General features: G+C 41.9%; 1 protein-coding gene across 2 annotated transcripts in view; it reads left to right on the top strand.

Moving 5' to 3' along the window:
• Positions 1-17058, top strand: part of ENPP3 (ectonucleotide pyrophosphatase/phosphodiesterase 3) — a 75153-nt gene extending 58095 nt beyond the window's left edge. For both annotated transcript variants that reach the window (XM_077352803.1, XM_077352794.1), the window contains exons 21-25: positions 8499-8637; positions 9478-9555; positions 10727-10859; positions 12591-12747; positions 16843-17058. In XM_077352803.1, the coding sequence (XP_077208918.1) occupies positions 8499-8637; positions 9478-9555; positions 10727-10859; positions 12591-12747; positions 16843-17019 (684 nt within the window). In that variant the 3' untranslated portion in view covers positions 17020-17058. The remainder of the gene's footprint in view (positions 1-8498; positions 8638-9477; positions 9556-10726; positions 10860-12590; positions 12748-16842) is intronic.
• The last annotated feature ends 543 nt before the right edge of the window (positions 17059-17601 follow it).

The raw sequence follows: 17601 nt of genomic DNA, 5'->3' as shown, positions 1-17601 counted from the left end.
TCTCCAATTGATAGAGATCTCCTGGAAAAATGGATGCTTTGGGGGTGGGCTGTATGGCATTGTACCCCACTGAAGTCCCTGTTCTTCTCAGGTTCTACCTCCAAATTTTCAGGAGTTTCCCCAGTTTGGAACTGGCAACCCTGCTTCAGTTTGAGGAATTTAAAGTTGGCATAGCAGAGTAAACTTGTAAAATACCAGAAATACAGTCACTCTAAGGGGAATATGCAAGTTTTACTTTCCCCTTGCCCTGTTCCAAAATTAGACTTGTTGTAAATGGTATTTTGACACAGGGACAGTTCTGTCATGAGTTATTCTGCTCACTTTTCCAGGGATGATTGTGTAAGATTATAATTACAGAATGGGCATTGATGATTTTATTTTGACTTAGGGGAAAATATACATGTTGGGAAATCTAGGGAGAAAACTTGTCTGAGTTCAAAATCATTTTATCATGTCCATATTCAGCAGGAGTCATATACAAGTCATATGCAAGAATCATATACTGAGAATATTTATAAGATTATTCACAGGACCCTTTTAAAAATAGACATTTTCAATTTCAAAAGGTATACTGGGATCAAAATACATAGCATGTGAACAAGGGAGACAATCTGCAGAATTGTTTGTTTGCTGCGACAGTATGCCTTGTCTACTTCCATCCCTCAGAGGCAAGATTTTCTATCCACTCTGTGATTGAGACACCCTAGTAATGTGTTTCTTACTGGCTGTCCTACCATTTCCAAGTATGGTTGTTGGCTCAGTCTAGAAATCTGAGGAAAGTATCAGGAACCCTCTTTAACATAAGCAACTGAAATGGCATATGAGGCATTTTTAAATTCAAAAATAAATTATTTTATTTACTACTAGAAGTTAAGCCCGCTGTAGGCAAAATACAGCGGGTGCTAGCAGCGTGTCCCCTCGCCCCCCTCATGCCCAATTCCCCAGCTTCAGGGTGGGAAAAGGAGCTGGGCCGCCACCCGGCTCCTTTGGCCGCCCTGAAGCCTGTACCCCTGCCCCCCTCCTGGCCGAGGGGCCGGCCTCAGCACGGGGAAAGGAGCAGGGCCCCTGCTTCTTTCTCCATGGGGAAGCCTCACCTGGCCATGTGCTCACCTCTGAGGCCGGGAACGTCTGGGCTGGGCCAAGGGGCCAATTGGGAGCTGCGCACTGAGCGGCTCCCAATTGGCCCCTTGGCCCCAGACTGACATTCGGATGGGCCAATCGGGAGCCACTTCGCAGCTCCCGATTGCCCCCTTCGAGTTTTTATCCTGGACTCACCCTGCCCCTTTCTCTGCCCATAATGCTTACTCTTTTATTTTTACCACTCCCGCGGGAGTGGTTTAAAGATAGAGGGGAAAGGTCAGGTGAAACCAGAGGTTGACATTTCTGAGGTGAAACCAGTACATGCACAGACTTTAGTTCTTATATTTTGGGTTAATGAAAGTTTTTTAAAGCTATTCAGAGTTACTTAAAATCTTTATGTTGAGAGGCTTTTGTTCAGTGGTTTCTCCAAACACTCCAGTATACTTTCTTGAACCATTCTCTGACTCTTAATTTCCAGAATACTGGTGCACTCTTTCTAGTACCCAAACCCTTTCTCTTGAAATGCCAGTTCTCACCTTGAGTGTCTGACTCTTAAGGTTTCTAAAGGGAGTTTCTAATCATGCCAGACCAGGGATCTCTTCACTCTTCAGAGCCAACTCCCTGGTCCACTGGATTGGGAAATTCTCTTCTCACTAGAGCAGCCTTTCTCAACTTTTTAACTTCTAAGAACCCCCTGAAGCATTCTTCAGGTGTTGAGAAACCCAGGAAGGCATGCAGTCATGCAGAATATGATTGAAATGCATAGCTGTGTACATGCCCACACAGAGCCTCTCACCTTCCCACCCCCTCCAGGGACATCAATGGCCCTTTGTGGGGGCAGGTCAACATGACCATATAAGGTCATATCACCTGATAAATGTTTAACAAATTTTTAAAATAACTAAAAAATTAACTCCTACCCATTTGGGAAACCCTTCCAGGGCTGTCAAGAAGCCCCAGGTTTCACAAAAGCCTGGTTGAGAATAGCCCTGAAGACTTACCAAATGCTTACCCTTTGCTGCTGTGGGGGAGCCAGTGTATGATGAGAACATCTGGCAGGAGTGTGGTCTCCCAGCCCCAGCATCCCATGGGGCAGCGGCAGGTGTCAGGACATGACAGCACTGGGAAGGGCCAAGCCAAATATGTGGGATGCAGTTGCGTGGCTCGGCCTCCTGAACAGACATTTCACCCTCCCACTCTATGTTTATGTTTTAAAATTCTATGGTTGAATTTGGGTTGAGATGTGTTATTATTACGGTTACTTGTCACAGCTGGTGGAGTGGTAAATGTGGCAGATCTTTGTTGAGGTGGCCAATCCATTGGAGGTGGACATCCAGTGGTCTTCCCAGTTGCTACCTCCCACTAGTCAACATACCTTGATCTGGGTTACAGTCCGGCTAGTCTGGGGATCTGTGGAGAGGGCATGTTGTAAAGGGGCTGCCTTGTGGTCGGCTGATCACAAGAGAGTGGATCCACTAGCCATGCTCACGTGAATAAAGGCTGTGGCCAATTTCATGCCAAGTGATTGTCCAGTGTTCTCATTGAAGCATTACTATCCTCCTGCAAAGCAAAGCCTGCACTAGAAGATGTAGCTCTTTTCTTTGGTCTGAATGGGAGTCTTCACCTGCTTCCCAAATTTATTTGCCAACTTTCCATCAGTTCTCCTGTCTGTGTTAAACTGTCCTCAGCATCCAGTTCAGAAGTCTTTTCCTGCCCAGCTGATGCTAACCAATCAGATCGCTTAACCTGTCAGTCAAACTTCTCTAGCTCTGTGAATTAGCCCTTCACAGTCCTTTATCGGTTTACACAGAACTTCTAGGTTTTTAAAAGTGCAGTCCATCACTTGTGAACTTTTTAAGACCATGCAGTGGATGCTATTAGTCACCTTAGGGACTGTGGTAGAGGGGGGGCGATGAAATTCCACGGGCATTCATAGTTTTCTTTGTACGCATTTCTCTAGATAGTATCTCTGCCATGTTTCCATTATATATAAACAAATCTCTTTATACTGCTGGAATTTCAGTCCTGAGCACTGTGATCTGTAAATACTAAAACAGTAGTGGAAGCTGCATATCTCTTGCAGAGGCCAGTTTCTAAAACAGTGGCTTTTCAGCTGTGTTCCAGGATAAACTGGGATGCTACTATTGACCTTTCTGTGCAACATGCAGCTGCAGTTGAAGGATAAGTTGCCTGGGATTGGTAACTGCAGCCCACCACTCACCTGGTCCACAAGATGCTGGCAGGAGACAGCCTCACCCAGGCTCACAGAGGCTGAGTCATACATCCCAGCCAGAGGTTGTAGGGAAGGGGGCAAGAGTAAGGCCAGACTCTGAAAGGCCCCCAGCAGCAGCACCAGGGCTTGGTAGGTTAAAGCAGCAGGTTGCACCTGGAAACAGTCCATAGGAGGAGGCATATGCAGACAGTCAAACATTCTTGTAAAAGCTCAGGGGAGGGCGTGGCAGGAGAAGGAAAGGGCCCACCCAGGAAGGCCATTGGCCCAGATTCCCTTCATTCCCTAGGGGTCTGCCCCTGAAGACAGGGCATTGGGGAAAGCTGGGAACAGCCTACCACCATGAAATCATTAGGCCAGCTCAAGGAAGTCTAAGAGGGAAGGGCCAGACTGATCCCATGAAGCTGTAGGGCAGGTAACTGGCAGGAGAGAGGTAAAGGCATCCTTCCTCATCCTGTTCTAAGACTTCCTGGATTGAGACCAGTGGGGGGCACTACAGGCTCTGATTCTGTTTACAGAGCTTGACATAGGTGTATTGGGAGCCCCCGAAGACTTTGATGTATATGCCTCTCATTTATGTTCACAGTAGTGTTCTTAAGTAGGTGAGAATGAGGTCAAAATCGTACATATGTTTTAATATTCTGTAACGATTACTTGGGGAATATGGAATGTCTAGAGCATCAGCTGACATGTTGCCATCACATCTAGGTTTTCATGATGTTACCTTAAGGGGGCCTTTGATTCTATCCCTAGAGATCTTCTCTGGGATAAGCTGTTAAAGCTGAAGATAGATAAAAGGCTCCTATATCTTATAAGGAAACTCTATTCTTCTACCTGTCGCCAAGTCAAACTCACCCCCCTTGGGAGTCTTACTCCTAAAATACCAATCAACAAAGGGGTAAAACAAGGATGCATTTTGGCTCCCCTCCTATTTAACCTTTTTATAAATGACCTTGCTCCGTCCCTATCCCCAATTCTGGCCATAGCCCAAAAATTGGTTCTCTTCACATCCCACTGCTTTTATACACAGATGATACGGTAGTGCTGTCCCATTCACAAATTGGCTTAAAACTCTTACTGGTTCAATTCCTGGACTTCTGTGAAGTAAACAAACTTGCTCTGAACTCTGAGAAGTCAAAAATTGTGGTTTTTGGAAAGCCTTGGAAGCCTCTTAAATGGAATGTAACAACATTGAACAAGTTAAAAGCTTCAAATACTTGGGAATATTTTTTCACCATAATGCAAATTGGGCTACACAGAGAAAATATGCAATCACATCTGCAAAAACTAGTGCCCTGGCAATTACACATTTCTTCTACACCAGAGGTAACCAGTATGTGCCAGCAGCCCTCAAAGTATTCAATGGGAAACTAAGTGCCCAACTGCTCTATGGCATCCCTATTTGGATCAATGCTTTTAACCAAGCAGTCGAAAGTCTCCAATCTGTCTTCCTTCGTAAAATCCTTGGGACCCCGAACTGTGTCTCTTACACAGTCCTCTGTCTAGAAACCAGCCAAGACTATTGGAAACCAGAGCATGGTTGTTAACAATCAAGTTCTGGCTTCGCATTCATTTTAGATATGACCCCAATAGTCTAATTTCCCTCATGCTATCTGAACATGAGTCAACTACTTGGTTAAGACACATTGAGGGAAACATTAAATCTATAGGGATATCTTTAGACTCCTTGTATCTGATATCTGAAAAGACTGCATTTAATTCAATTAAACGCAGACTGTTAGACATAGAACTGCAGGAACTTAGCAGTAAAGCTAGAAACGTTTGCTCGCCATTGAGCTTGGGGATCTCACCAAGCTCTCAGCCCCTAGCTGTGTACTTCTACCATTTAATCATCCCACAACAGCATAGAGCATTCATGTTAGCTAGAACTAATGCTCTACCTTCTGCTGTTCTATATGGGAGATTTCAACAGATCCCGTATTCAGCTAGGTTGTGCCCATGTGGACAATGATGTATAGAATCAATTACACACGTTTTCTTCCATTGTCTATTTAATTCTTCGAACCGAGCTAAATTTCTTAACTCACTGCTGTGTAAAAGAGAACTGCATTCGGATGAACGAAAGACTCAGTTTCTTTTGACATCCCAGAACCCTGATATAATTGAACCAGTTGCAAAGTTTTTATATCTTGCCATGAGAAGTCGTGAATGTATTATGTCTAAAGCATGATCTTTGCCTTTGTTCTCACTAGCAGTGGATCCTTTTGCACTTTCCCTTCATATACTGTATGCTATTAAAGGCTTGTTGTTGTTGTTATGATGTTACTGTGCATGTAATATCTGCTAATTGCCCCATTCCCAAAGCTCCCCTGAGTAGAGCCGGGCTCCTTCCCCATCCCACGGTGCCCCTGGAGGGACCCCAAATACCCCTGTCAGCTTTGTGGAGCCACAGAACTGGATGGAGCATCCCCCCACCCCCACAATGGCAGGGGAGTGGTGTGCCGCTCTCCTGCCATTGTGCAGTGAGACCTCATGCTATTTCCTGCTATCACCAGAATGGTAGTTATCCCACAACCTTTAGTACAGTATTTCTGTGTCATTTATTTGCATTCTCATTGCACAGAAGAACATAACTGAGCCAACCAAATGTAAAACAGGTAAAGAGATTTCTTGTCAGATGTAAAGACAGGTAAAGAGATTGCTTGTCAGATGTAGAGAGCCAGTTTGGTGTAGTGGTTAGGAGTGCGGACTTCTAATCTGGCATGCCAGGTTCGATTCTGCGCTCCCCCACATGCAGCCAGATGGGTGACCTTGGGCTCACCACAGCACTGATAAAACTGTTCTGACCGAGCAGGAATGTCAGGGCTCTCTCAGCCTCACCCACCCCACAGGGTATCTGTTGTGGGGAGAGGAATGGAAAGGCGACTGTAAACCGCTTTGAGCCTCCTTTGGGTAGGGAAAAGTGGCATATAAGAACCAACTCTTCTTCTTCTTTTAAAGCTGTCAGTGAGAGTGCCAGTGATAAATGGTGTCAATAGTAGGTGTCAAAAGGATCATGTCAATAATAATTAAATAGTCCTCCATATGCTTTTTTATTATTTTGTAAAATCAGACATAACCTGAACTAACTCTTACATTTATAAAAGCATCCCTCAAGCAATTTATCATAACTCAGATATATAAAAGTAGAGGGAGCAGCCAGATTTTCTGGAACATGCAGCCCTGATTGACAAGAAAAACTAAGATTTTACCTCTGGGTGTTTCAGGACATTTATGAGTAAAACATTCCCTTCCTGGAGAAGGAAGGATTTCATGACATCAGTCCGCCACCCCCCTCACTCACTCACTCACTCACTCACTCACTCACTCACTCACTCACTCACTCACTCACTCACTCACTCACTCACTCACTCACTTCAAGATGTTACATGTAGCTGTGTCTAACTGATGAAAGATCTCTGAGACAGGGAAATTTAGAGCAAAGAAAGCAAAGAAGTCAGTGGGTAGGACAAAGGGGCTTAGTTGCTGTCTTGTTGCCTGTCATTTCCCTTCTTCAGAGTACCTTTGCACAGCTCCAAAAGACTACTTGTCACATTTTTGAGGTCTCCATGGAGCTTAAAGAGTGTTTGCAGTTTCTTCCATTCTCCTTATAACCACCCTGTGAGGTACAGTAAGCTCAGAGACAGATTGAGTAGCCCTGTAGTGCTCATGGGGGTTTGATCCCTTGTCTCCAGGGTTGGACCCAGTGCAAAAGTTTTGCTTATGCGAGAGCTCTTGTGCCAATGGAATTGCAAGAAATAGATCATGAAATTCCCACTTGTGTTTCCACTTACACAAGATCTTATGCAACTATTTTCTAGGCACTGTAATATATATGGGGGGAAGTAGAACTACCTTGTTTATGTTTCTTTTGTGAACAGTGTGATCCAAGCCCTAGTTTACACCCAACAAACATTGTTTCTTCTTACTACTACTCCACTTCATCCTGCTACATTTCTGCTCTATCCCCACTCTGTATCAAAACTGCTTTTAGAGAAAAAAAAGTATTCAGACTTTGTTACATATAATGGTGTGTCTATGTGGAAGCACCCTATTCTATAGACTTATAATCAAAATACTTATAATTTGAAGATATTGTAATTCTGTTGGCTTATCTGTATTTCATCATCATTATTAGAAAACAGATGGAGAAAATGGAATTTTCATACTCAGCCATCCAATACCAGGGGGTTCCTGGTTTCTGTATAAATATTGTCCTTAGAGATTTACCTCTGTGTACAGAGGAGGTATTGAGGTGGGTTGCAACCATTACTCAAGAGAACAGGTGTGCAGTGCTTTTGACCATTCTGAGATTACTTGTACAGGAGTTGGTTCACACAGCCAGCTTACAGAAGAAAGTCCATAGATCTGGGCTTCTAGGGGCCAGTTCATAAATGCATGATTTGCATGGCACTTATTTCTCAACACTTGAATATACTTAACTTTCCCCTAATTTATGACTCACAGATGAATGTGGTGTATGTTTGAATGCTCTATCAGAAGACTATGACCCCAGGCTTTCTAAACCAGCTATGCTTCCCAACCATACTCTGCACAATCACATAACTTCTGGGGTTTTTCGAAGCCTGAAGAATGTTTCAGGGGTTTCTCAATGATAGGCTGATCTAGACTATTTGAAGCTGTATTAACACAGCTGCATTGGTATGGATGGGATGTGCTTAGCTTAAGTTCATTCATACCACTACCCCATAGTGTTTTGTGGAGGGGACTGAAATCACTAGCTGGAAAATGCTGCTAAAGGTCACCCACAACAGATAGAAAGGGGCTATCTCTGTTCTTAGATATACTATGTAGCTCACAAAGGGAGCTTTGACTCTCAAAACCTCATGCCCCCAAAATCTTGTTGGTCTCTTATCTGTTACAGTCTTTTAAGAAAACTCCAGTGGCCAATATGCTACATTTTTGGTCCAAAGTACTATAATTTTGCTGCTACATGATGCCTCTTCTAGTCCCACAACCATGCATTATCAACATGCTGAAGGACCAACGATAAACAGTCTGGAGAAAAACGTCAGTTTCTATTTCTAGCACTGTCATGATTCATTATAAAAATAGGAAAAGACAGACTCAATGAAAACTGTCAGGAAGTCATCACAAACCATAAAAGGCGCTAGGTTAGCCACAGCCGTGGGTGTAATACTCCCCCTCTCTCTTTTTTCTCTTCTAGCTGGAAGATGCACCTCCTCTTCCTTCCACAGCTACAGACTGTCTGCGGCCAGATGTTAGAATCCCTGCTGCTTGGAGCCAAAACTGCTCCAACTACCAGCCAGACCTGAACATCACCCACGGTTTCCTCTACCCTCCTAGTTAGTGAAGCTCTTTATATAGAAAAAGCCTTAGTTTTAATCAGTTGGATGTGGCGGATTGTTTAAATATATACATAGCACCAAAACGACCCACTAGGGATAAGCATGGCATTTAGGGAGGAAAAGAGGATTTCAGTGGTATTTCATGACAGGAAAAAAAAAAAAGCTTTGCTTTAATCACTGCTTTTTGCAGGATTCTTGTATCTAAATGTTTTTATTCAGCAAATTTAGATTTATACTCAATAATATGGAGGAGTTGAATAGAAAAATATTAAAGTTCTGGCTAACAGCATATCAGCTATTAGTAAAGTTGCTAAATCCTCCTTTTAGGGGTGCCATTTGACCATTTTTGGTAGGCAGACCCCCTCTGAAGCACTGTTGGTTCCCCACCGGCTGATCAAATTCGCAGCAGGAGAAAAATGAGGGAATATGTAATTACTGCATGAACATCTTTTCCAGCAAAAACTAGGCAGTGACATCAGTGCCACTCTAGGATTTGCTGATTTCTATGGTGTTTCTATAGAGATTGGCAAAATACTAGACCAGTGTCAGAAGTGATATCTCCCAAGGCTCCCAGAAATGTTTGGAACTCCTATCTCCTTCAGAAGTTCAGCTCCTGATCTTGAACTCCTCCAATCTAGAGGGTGGAGCTCTACTATCATATCCATCAAGATGCCTTTTCCACCCAGCATCAACCCAGAGCCAACATCTTCTATCTTCATAAATATAACTAATTGATAAATCAACACTTTAATTTATAAAAAACTATGTTCTGCTTAACACTATATGTAGTTTGTCTTATTTCTCAACTTACATACATATATTCATATATTTGTGTAGACTTGAATTCAACTGACAATGAACAATATGATGCTCTACTTACAAGCAATATTGTCCCTATGTATGAAGAATTCAAAAGTAAGTTTTGATAAAAATTTATCTACATGTATATAAAATGTAGTTTGGCCCTTGCACCTGTTGATGAACCTGTTAAGACCGAAGTGGCCAAAGGACAGAAAACAACATTTCTACTTCTAATGAACCCCTTGATGGGACTTTCAGGAAGCTTTTTCCTTTAGATTAGCGATCCCCAACCTGTGGGCTGCGGACCACATGTGGTCCTTTGACTAATTGGAGGTGGGCCCCGAAGGACGCCTTCTCCCTCCCTGGCCCTTTACTTCACCCCCCCCCAGCCCTTTACAACACACTTCATTGTTGTGGCGTGTCTGTATCTTATTTTGAAGGGATGCTTAAACATTACCATAGCGATCAGAGAGCGCTAGGGCAGTGGTTGAGAGTAGAGGAGTAAACTACCCCCCCACTGGGCCTCAGTAAAAGGCGTTGAGTGGTCCCCGGTGAGTGGTCCCCAGCGTTGAGTGGTCCCCGGTGATAAAAAGGTTGGGGACCAGATGCTACAGTGATAACTTATCAAGCTGGTCTTAGATAAGGACAGTGTATTTCTCTCACTCCTAGAGCTTTCCTTAGCTAGAATAATGAGTTAGGAAGTTCTTCTGTCCAAGGGTGCTTCTTTAAAAAGGCACACCCAGGCATTCCTTATCAGTCTTCTGTACCTTGGTGAGACAGTGAAGGAGAATTGCTATCTGAATATTGTTTAGACAAATCTGTGCCATATTATAATCTCTTCAAATAAGCAATAATATTTCAACAGCTGGATTGCTGGGCATTTCTGTTCCACCAAAAAGCAGTTGTGACATTGGTATGGGTTGGGGAATCCTTGTTGGCTTATATGTAGACAAACTTTTGAAAACAGGAGAATATGCCCTGACTCTACAATATACATTGTACACCAAAGTCACAAGATTAGGTGAATGTATTATCTCGGTTCCAAATATGAGCATCTTGTGTAATTTCAGTCAGATTCAGGATTCTTCAGAGGTTATCCAGCCCAGTGCTATATGTTGTTCACCTGTTGGCTTAAAATATTTGTGTGTGCCAGATGAAATTACAAAGGGTGAGCCAAAAGTGAACCTGAGATTTGCGTTATATATTTCCATCATGTATAGCTGTAACTTTTCTCTATAATATTAGCATTGAGGCTAATTATATCTCATGGCTTTCTTAACTACAGGAATATGGAATTACTTTCATGAGAGACTACTTTCAAAATATGCTAAGGAGAGGAATGGATTAAATGTGGTCAGTGGGCCCATTTTTGATTATAATAATGATGGCCACTTTGATACTCCTGACCAAATTAAACAGTAAGTTTAAAAGGACAGCACTTTTAAAGGGAATCTTGTGATATGCCTTTCTATTTTGCATTTGGATTTAAATTCTACTCTCTAAGCCAAAGAGGCTTGGAGTGGTTTACATTTTCCTTCCTTACAGCTTACATAATGACCAAGGGACAAAAGCTTATAGGATTTGAATAGTTTAGCTGAGTACAGAAGTGTTTGAAGGATTGTGGTCTTAGTGTTACTGGATATGCTGACTTTTGGGCTAAACTCGATGCCACATTTGTCAAAAATGGTTTGGAGAGAAAGAAAGAATTTCTGCCACAGTGTAGGAGGTGGGCTGAGATGGCAGGCTGGAACTTCCTCCTGAGTCAAAGGCCCTAATATCCTGTCAGCCACACAAGGTTGTTTACAAGTTTTTACAAACAAGTCAAGTTGTGTACAAAATTAGTCATGGTAAGATAAACTTGAGCATTGATTGAATGAACTAACACAGTTCTACGCTTTGTTCGTTGTGGGACTTGACAGCACAGATGTCTGTGGCACTGTTCCAGATTAAGCTATAGGCAATGGCCTATATCTTTTACATATTTATTTGCAGCATTTTTCAGAAAGTAAATAGAGAGACATCTTTCCCTCAGATACATGAGAACTTCACTCCCAGAATTCTTCTGGTTAAATGTTATTTCAGCTTTACACATGAACAAAATCAAATGAGAATTAAATGCTATTTGTGAAGGCATGATACTTATTACAATGAAGAATAAATGTCAATAGGACTATCTCCATGCTTTAAAATTACAAAAATTCTTTACTTTGGTCAATTAGAATTTTGCCCAGATCTTCCATTTGATGTCCAATTGTATTTTGGTTATGAAAAATGGAAACTACTAGTTAGAAAATACAATTTCTTAGGCAGTCTTATCTAACTAGTATTCCATTTTTTTAGGTATGTAACAGTCAAAGTGGACTTGAATGAAGTCTCTAACACAGTAAGAAAATAAGGCAGCTAATTAGATCTAGCACTTTTGAGGTTTCCCTTTCCCTTTTTATTATATGACAGATCTATGTCCAAAATAATTATTTTATCTGTTTTAGAAGCCTTTATATAGATTAAATTTCTTAGCTGTTTTATGTGATCCATCGCTACCGTTGTAAAACTCCTCTTTAACCTCACTGATTTCCATATGTAAATATAGCTGCAGAATAACACAAAGTAATTGGGAGCATTTATCTTATTTCTGGGGTGCTGTAAATTGCAGAATCAGTTTGGATAGTACATGGGATAAATAAAGACAATGGTTTACTACCAGATAATGCACTGAGGTAAACACACACTCATATGGTTAGAGAGATCAACTGCTCATATGGTGAGGAGAATATTTCTACAAGTCCATACCTGGATAGAAGTGCAAGAGAAGCAGTGGTAACTGAATGCCCACTGTGGTAAGGTACCAGTCAGAAGAAATCACAATGTACTTAGTGAGGCATGTATGTGTAAAAAACACATAAACGTCTCCTTTCCATTTTCCTAGTAAGACTATAGTATGCGAATTGCTGAAATGCCTTCTGGCAATTCAGTGTTGTGAAATGGAGAATGTACATCTGACTTTGGGCAGCCAGTGAGTCACCCCCATAAAGTGCATTATTAGAGAGCTCAAAGACCTCTGATAATCCTTGCATCTGTTAATAATCTAACATTAAGAGTGTAAGTGCAACCATTTCTTCTGCAAGCCATTAATTCATGTTCTTTCATAGGCATGTAAACAACACACAGATTCCCATTCCAACCCACTACTTTATTGTGCTGACTAGCTGTATGAATCGATCTAACACTCCACTGAACTGCTCTGGCTCACTGGATGTTCTCACTTTTATCCTTCCTCATCGTCCTGACAACAGTGAAAGCTGTGCTGTGAGTATGGCATCGTGTACTACTCAGAGAACCTTGAGTATTCGTCAATTGTTTTTGCCACTAACTGTGTAATTCCAGTAAATGGGGCCATGTAGAGTCCTGTAAAAAAGTGACACAACATCTAACCTTCATAAGTCTTTCCACTTGGTTATTGTGGCCCAGTATCCCCGAACACCTAGCCACAGTGATCCGTGCAACGGTCACCTCCAGAATAGATTTCTGTAACTCGCTCTACGTGGGCCTTCCCTTGTCCTTGGTCCGGAAACTCCAGCTAGTGCAAAACGCAGCTGCCAGGGTCCTCACTGGTACACCTTGGAGGGCCCACATTCAGCCAGTGCTGAGGCAGCTGTACTGGTTGCCAATTGCTGCCCGGATCCGGTTCAAGGTTTTGGTTTTAACCTTCAAGGCTTTACACGAGTTGGGACCCACATACCTGAGGGACCGCCTATCGCCCTATGCCCCCCGCAGAGCCTTACGTTCTGCGGGAGAAAATCTGCTGGTCGTTCCCGGCCCCAGGGAAGCATGCCTGGCCTCGACCAGGGCCAGGGCCTTTTCGGTCCTGGCCCCTACCTGGTGGAATGAGCTCCCGGGAGAGCTGCGGGCCCTGCAAGATCTTCCATCATTCCGCAGGGCCTGCAAGATGGAGCTCTTCCGCCAGGTTTACGGTTGAGGCCGAGGCTAACATCTATGCCCCCCCCGGGGACCCGGGACCCGGGACCTGGGATTGAGATTGGGGATTAGTACCATCAGTATCCCCTCTCCACCTGCTTGTAGTAGGAGGGGGAGGTTGATTAGCCTATCTTGCCAGGTTAGCTTGCTAACCGATAATGTTATATTGTAATTGTTGTTGAGAGATTTTAATGGATTTTATTGGGGGTTTTAAAATGTTGTAACCCGCCACGAGCCGTAAGGGAGTGGTGGGCAATAAATCGAAAGATGATGATGATGATGATGATAATGATAATGATAATGATAATGATAATGATAATGATAATAATAATAATAATAATAATAATAATAATAATAATAATAATAATAATAATAATAATAATAATAATATCCTGACTATATTGTATCAGAATGCCAGTCCCCAGGTGGGGCCTGGGGATCCCCTGGAATTATAGCTGCTTTCCAGACTGAAAAGATTAGTTCCCCTGGAGAAAATGGCTGCTTTGGAGGTAGACTCCATAGAATTATACTCCACTGAAGTCCCCCCCCCCACCCCAAATCCTGTTCACTCCCAGCTCCACCCCCAAAGTCTCCAAATATTTCACAACTCACCTCCTGCTTGCAGTTGCACGATAGGAAATTATACATTTGCACACTTTCTGATGGGAAACCCCACCTGCATTTTCCCACTGCCACCTCATTGTTGCTATTCCCTTCCCAATGAGGTGGCAGAGAAGCCTAAAGTGTGGACAACCTGAACCTCTCTCCCAACTCCATGGGTTGTTAATCAACATAAGCAACCAATCCCTTCACAGCGGTTGTCTTGAGGAATCAAACTTCCTTCCCCCTCTGTCCAGAAATTAATTTTTAAAAAAGATACACTTCTGCGTTGCTATGGAAAAACACCACAACATTAAAAAAAAATTTTTTTTAATTCACTTCTGCATTGCTACGGGATCATGCAACAACAATAAAACATTTCCTTAGATCCCTTTATGTTCGGGTAGATTTGTGATAAGGTGGCCATGGTAACTGGACCCCAATGATTGTTTGTTCACAATAAAGATTTAAAACACAGAGCAGAATGCTAGGCTAATAGGGAGAGGGCTGCTTCATCAACCCCTCCCCCCTTCTTTCTCTGTTCATACCCAACCACCAATTTATACCGTGACATTTTTTTTAAATTGATCCAGAAATGGAGAGGGGAAGGTGGGTGTGAGGGCGGGCAAGATGCTACTGAGGCTTTCACACATTATTCCCTCCAGACTGCCCTTGTTTGTGCCCTGATTTGCAGTGAGACAAGAAAGGGAAATTGTTTTTTTGCTATTTCCCTCATCGCAGAGCAAACCGGACAAAAACTCATGCCAACTCTTGTACAGCCGTGGGTTGCTGCTGATGTCATGTGGAAGCAGCACTAAAACGCATGAGCAATGAGAGGCTGTGCAGGGGCAAATTCCTCGTGGGGGAATGGTCTGTGCATTCAGAAACAAATACTTCGGAAGAGATGTTTATGAAAGCAAGAAGGAGGGAAAATATTTCTTCTCTTATTCACATCATTCATATTAAAAATTGAGGATGCAAGACTAAAACTGCAAGGGGTTTAGGAGTATATATCTCTTCTTAGTATTGCACCATAAATGGTGGTTTGAATCTCACCATTGCTATGAACTCTGCAGCTATTCTTAGGCAAGGCACAGTTCCTCAGCCTCATCTCTCCATATTGGAAAAATACTACAGACATGACATACTTTTCAAAGCTGTGATGATTACTGCAAAAATAATATTTTTGGCATGCATTGACCATTTCAAAATGCTGTATAAAGGCTGAATTTGTTGGTAGTACTTACTTCCTAGTCTTTTCTTGTTTAACTATCAACTGGGCTGATATAGGTATAAAAGATAAATGCAACTTCAAATGAACTTGTATCACTTTGTAACTATGTTCATGCAAGAAAGTGGATTTATGAGATTTCAGATTTACTGACCATTTTATGTCACTTGTGAATGGATGCATGTTATCAGAAGTGCATGTTCACTCACTGTCCTCTCCACAGAGTTGTACAGATCTGAGAATGATATTTGTACACTTTATGAGTCCAGCCAGAATGTCTTTTTGGACACTACTGTCAGACTATTTCCATATTAGGAGACAAACCTCATTTTAGCCTAGCTTTGGACTTCAATTAGATGATAGAAGCTGGCGATGAGTAAAGCGGCATGCGGAAACAAAATGGCAGGTGCTATGAAAAAATGAATACATGCATTTACGCACTAAACAGCCCCAAAACACACCCCATTGGACCCCACTTCAAAAAGTGAAAACCAGGTTTCTGGGGATTCCTTTGCTGTGGGGTAAGGGAGGGGGCAATTTGGGTCTGTGACTGAAAAGGCAAATTTCAATATGGAAATGGACAAAAAAACTTGACCCATTAAAAATGCAATCGAAACAATATGTCCAGTGCAGAAACAGTCCCAGACTCTGCTCTGCTGCCATGCTTTCCTTGTTCAGCCATGATAGTGGATATCTGGGGCATATCCTTGCCAGTAGCTGGTGGAAAAAGACCAGAATAACGTCTTGTCAATGCCCCCGGTGTGTCTCTTGCCCCCATCAATAATACATGAAAACTAACAGCATTATGACAACATGAAGCCTTCCTCCCTGACCACATCAGTTTCAATGATGTAAGATGCAGGAAATCCTCATCAGGGAATTTGCAGGATTCCTCCCCAACCTTATCAACTTTGCCTAACTCCAGTGAAATAAAACCACAGGGATAAAAGCTGTAGTGGGGCAAGTTGGGCAATGGGAAAAAGGAAGTTATACCCTGTGAATCTGTCCTAGTTGCAAGGCAGAGTCAAGAGAGGTGAGTCTTCCCCTGCACTATCTGTGCTGGTTGGGACAACATTTACAATGACATCATATGCAGACTTCCACAATGGATATCAGTGGGGTGGGAACAGTGTAACTCTGCTTAGGAAGGCACTGTTAAAATGGGGAAAACATTACTTGCAATCAGTTTGTAATTGTTATTAACTAAAGTTACCACTAAAATATTAACTAAAGCTTGAAAACTCAGATGTAATTTCAGCACTGAGAACTGGTAAAGCACTAGGCCTATGGTTAACATTCAGTAAGCAGTGGCAATACCTGAGCTAAAGACCTTTTCTTACAGTAGTGCTCTGTTTTATCTATGCTGGTGTTTGCTTACAGTATTTGCTTTCCAGCCCTCAAAGTTAGCAAATAGGGTAAACGTTTTGTGTAAATGCTCATACATCATGTTTACTCCAAGGAAATTAACTATTAAAGAGCAAACAAGTTCCAGGAGCAAAGAAAATATTGATTTGATCTATCATTCATACAACAGCTGTGTAGTTTACAGAAATAGGGAATTATTTAAGTTTGAACTTTATTCTTGTTCACCTCAGATGAATGGCCTGCCAGAAATCCTATGGGTTGAAAAAAGAATGCAAGCACATGTAGGACGTGTCCGTGATGTGGAGCTTCTAACAGGTCTGGGTTTCTACCATGAGAGGAAACAGTTACTCTCTGATATTCTGCAACTAAAAACATTTCTGCCAACATTTGAAACTCTTATTTACTGAGTATGTGTCACTTGTAATAAAAAAAAACATCTAGTTTGATTTTGGTGTTATTGATTTTGCTCTTATCTAGATTTCAGATTACATCAAACTACTGAAATTAAGCATTCACGTTTTGTGTAAGCATTCACCAAAGAACACATGACAAAGATTGTAAAGTGCAGTGTATAATACAAAATACAGCAGAAATTAGTTTATTTTTATTATCATACTTTAGTCCACACTTCCTCAAAGGCTCAGGGTGGGTTACAACAAATAAGAATATACAATTTTTAACTTTACAAAAATGCAACTCTTTGCCCAGTTTTGCATCCTATCTGAGGAGAGAAGAGGGAGAAATGTATAGAGAAGTCAACTCCTTAATAAAGTTGACCTGATGGAATCAGACATGGAGGCCAGCTATCAAACCATAAGTCTGGTGGAATAACTCAGAACTGCTTAAGAATCATGAATATTAATTATGCATGTAAGGAAATATTTGCCTTTGTACACTGTCATAATAATTACATATATATATATTTGCATATACAATTACATATATATATATATATATATATATCTGCAAAACCTATTCATAAGAATAGG

This window comes from Paroedura picta, chromosome 1 (genome assembly GCF_049243985.1).
Source record: "Paroedura picta isolate Pp20150507F chromosome 1, Ppicta_v3.0, whole genome shotgun sequence".
Taxonomy (NCBI): Eukaryota; Metazoa; Chordata; class Lepidosauria; order Squamata; family Gekkonidae; genus Paroedura; species Paroedura picta.
Note: the sequence above shows the minus strand (reverse complement) of the source record. Positions and strands in the feature narration are given on the sequence as shown.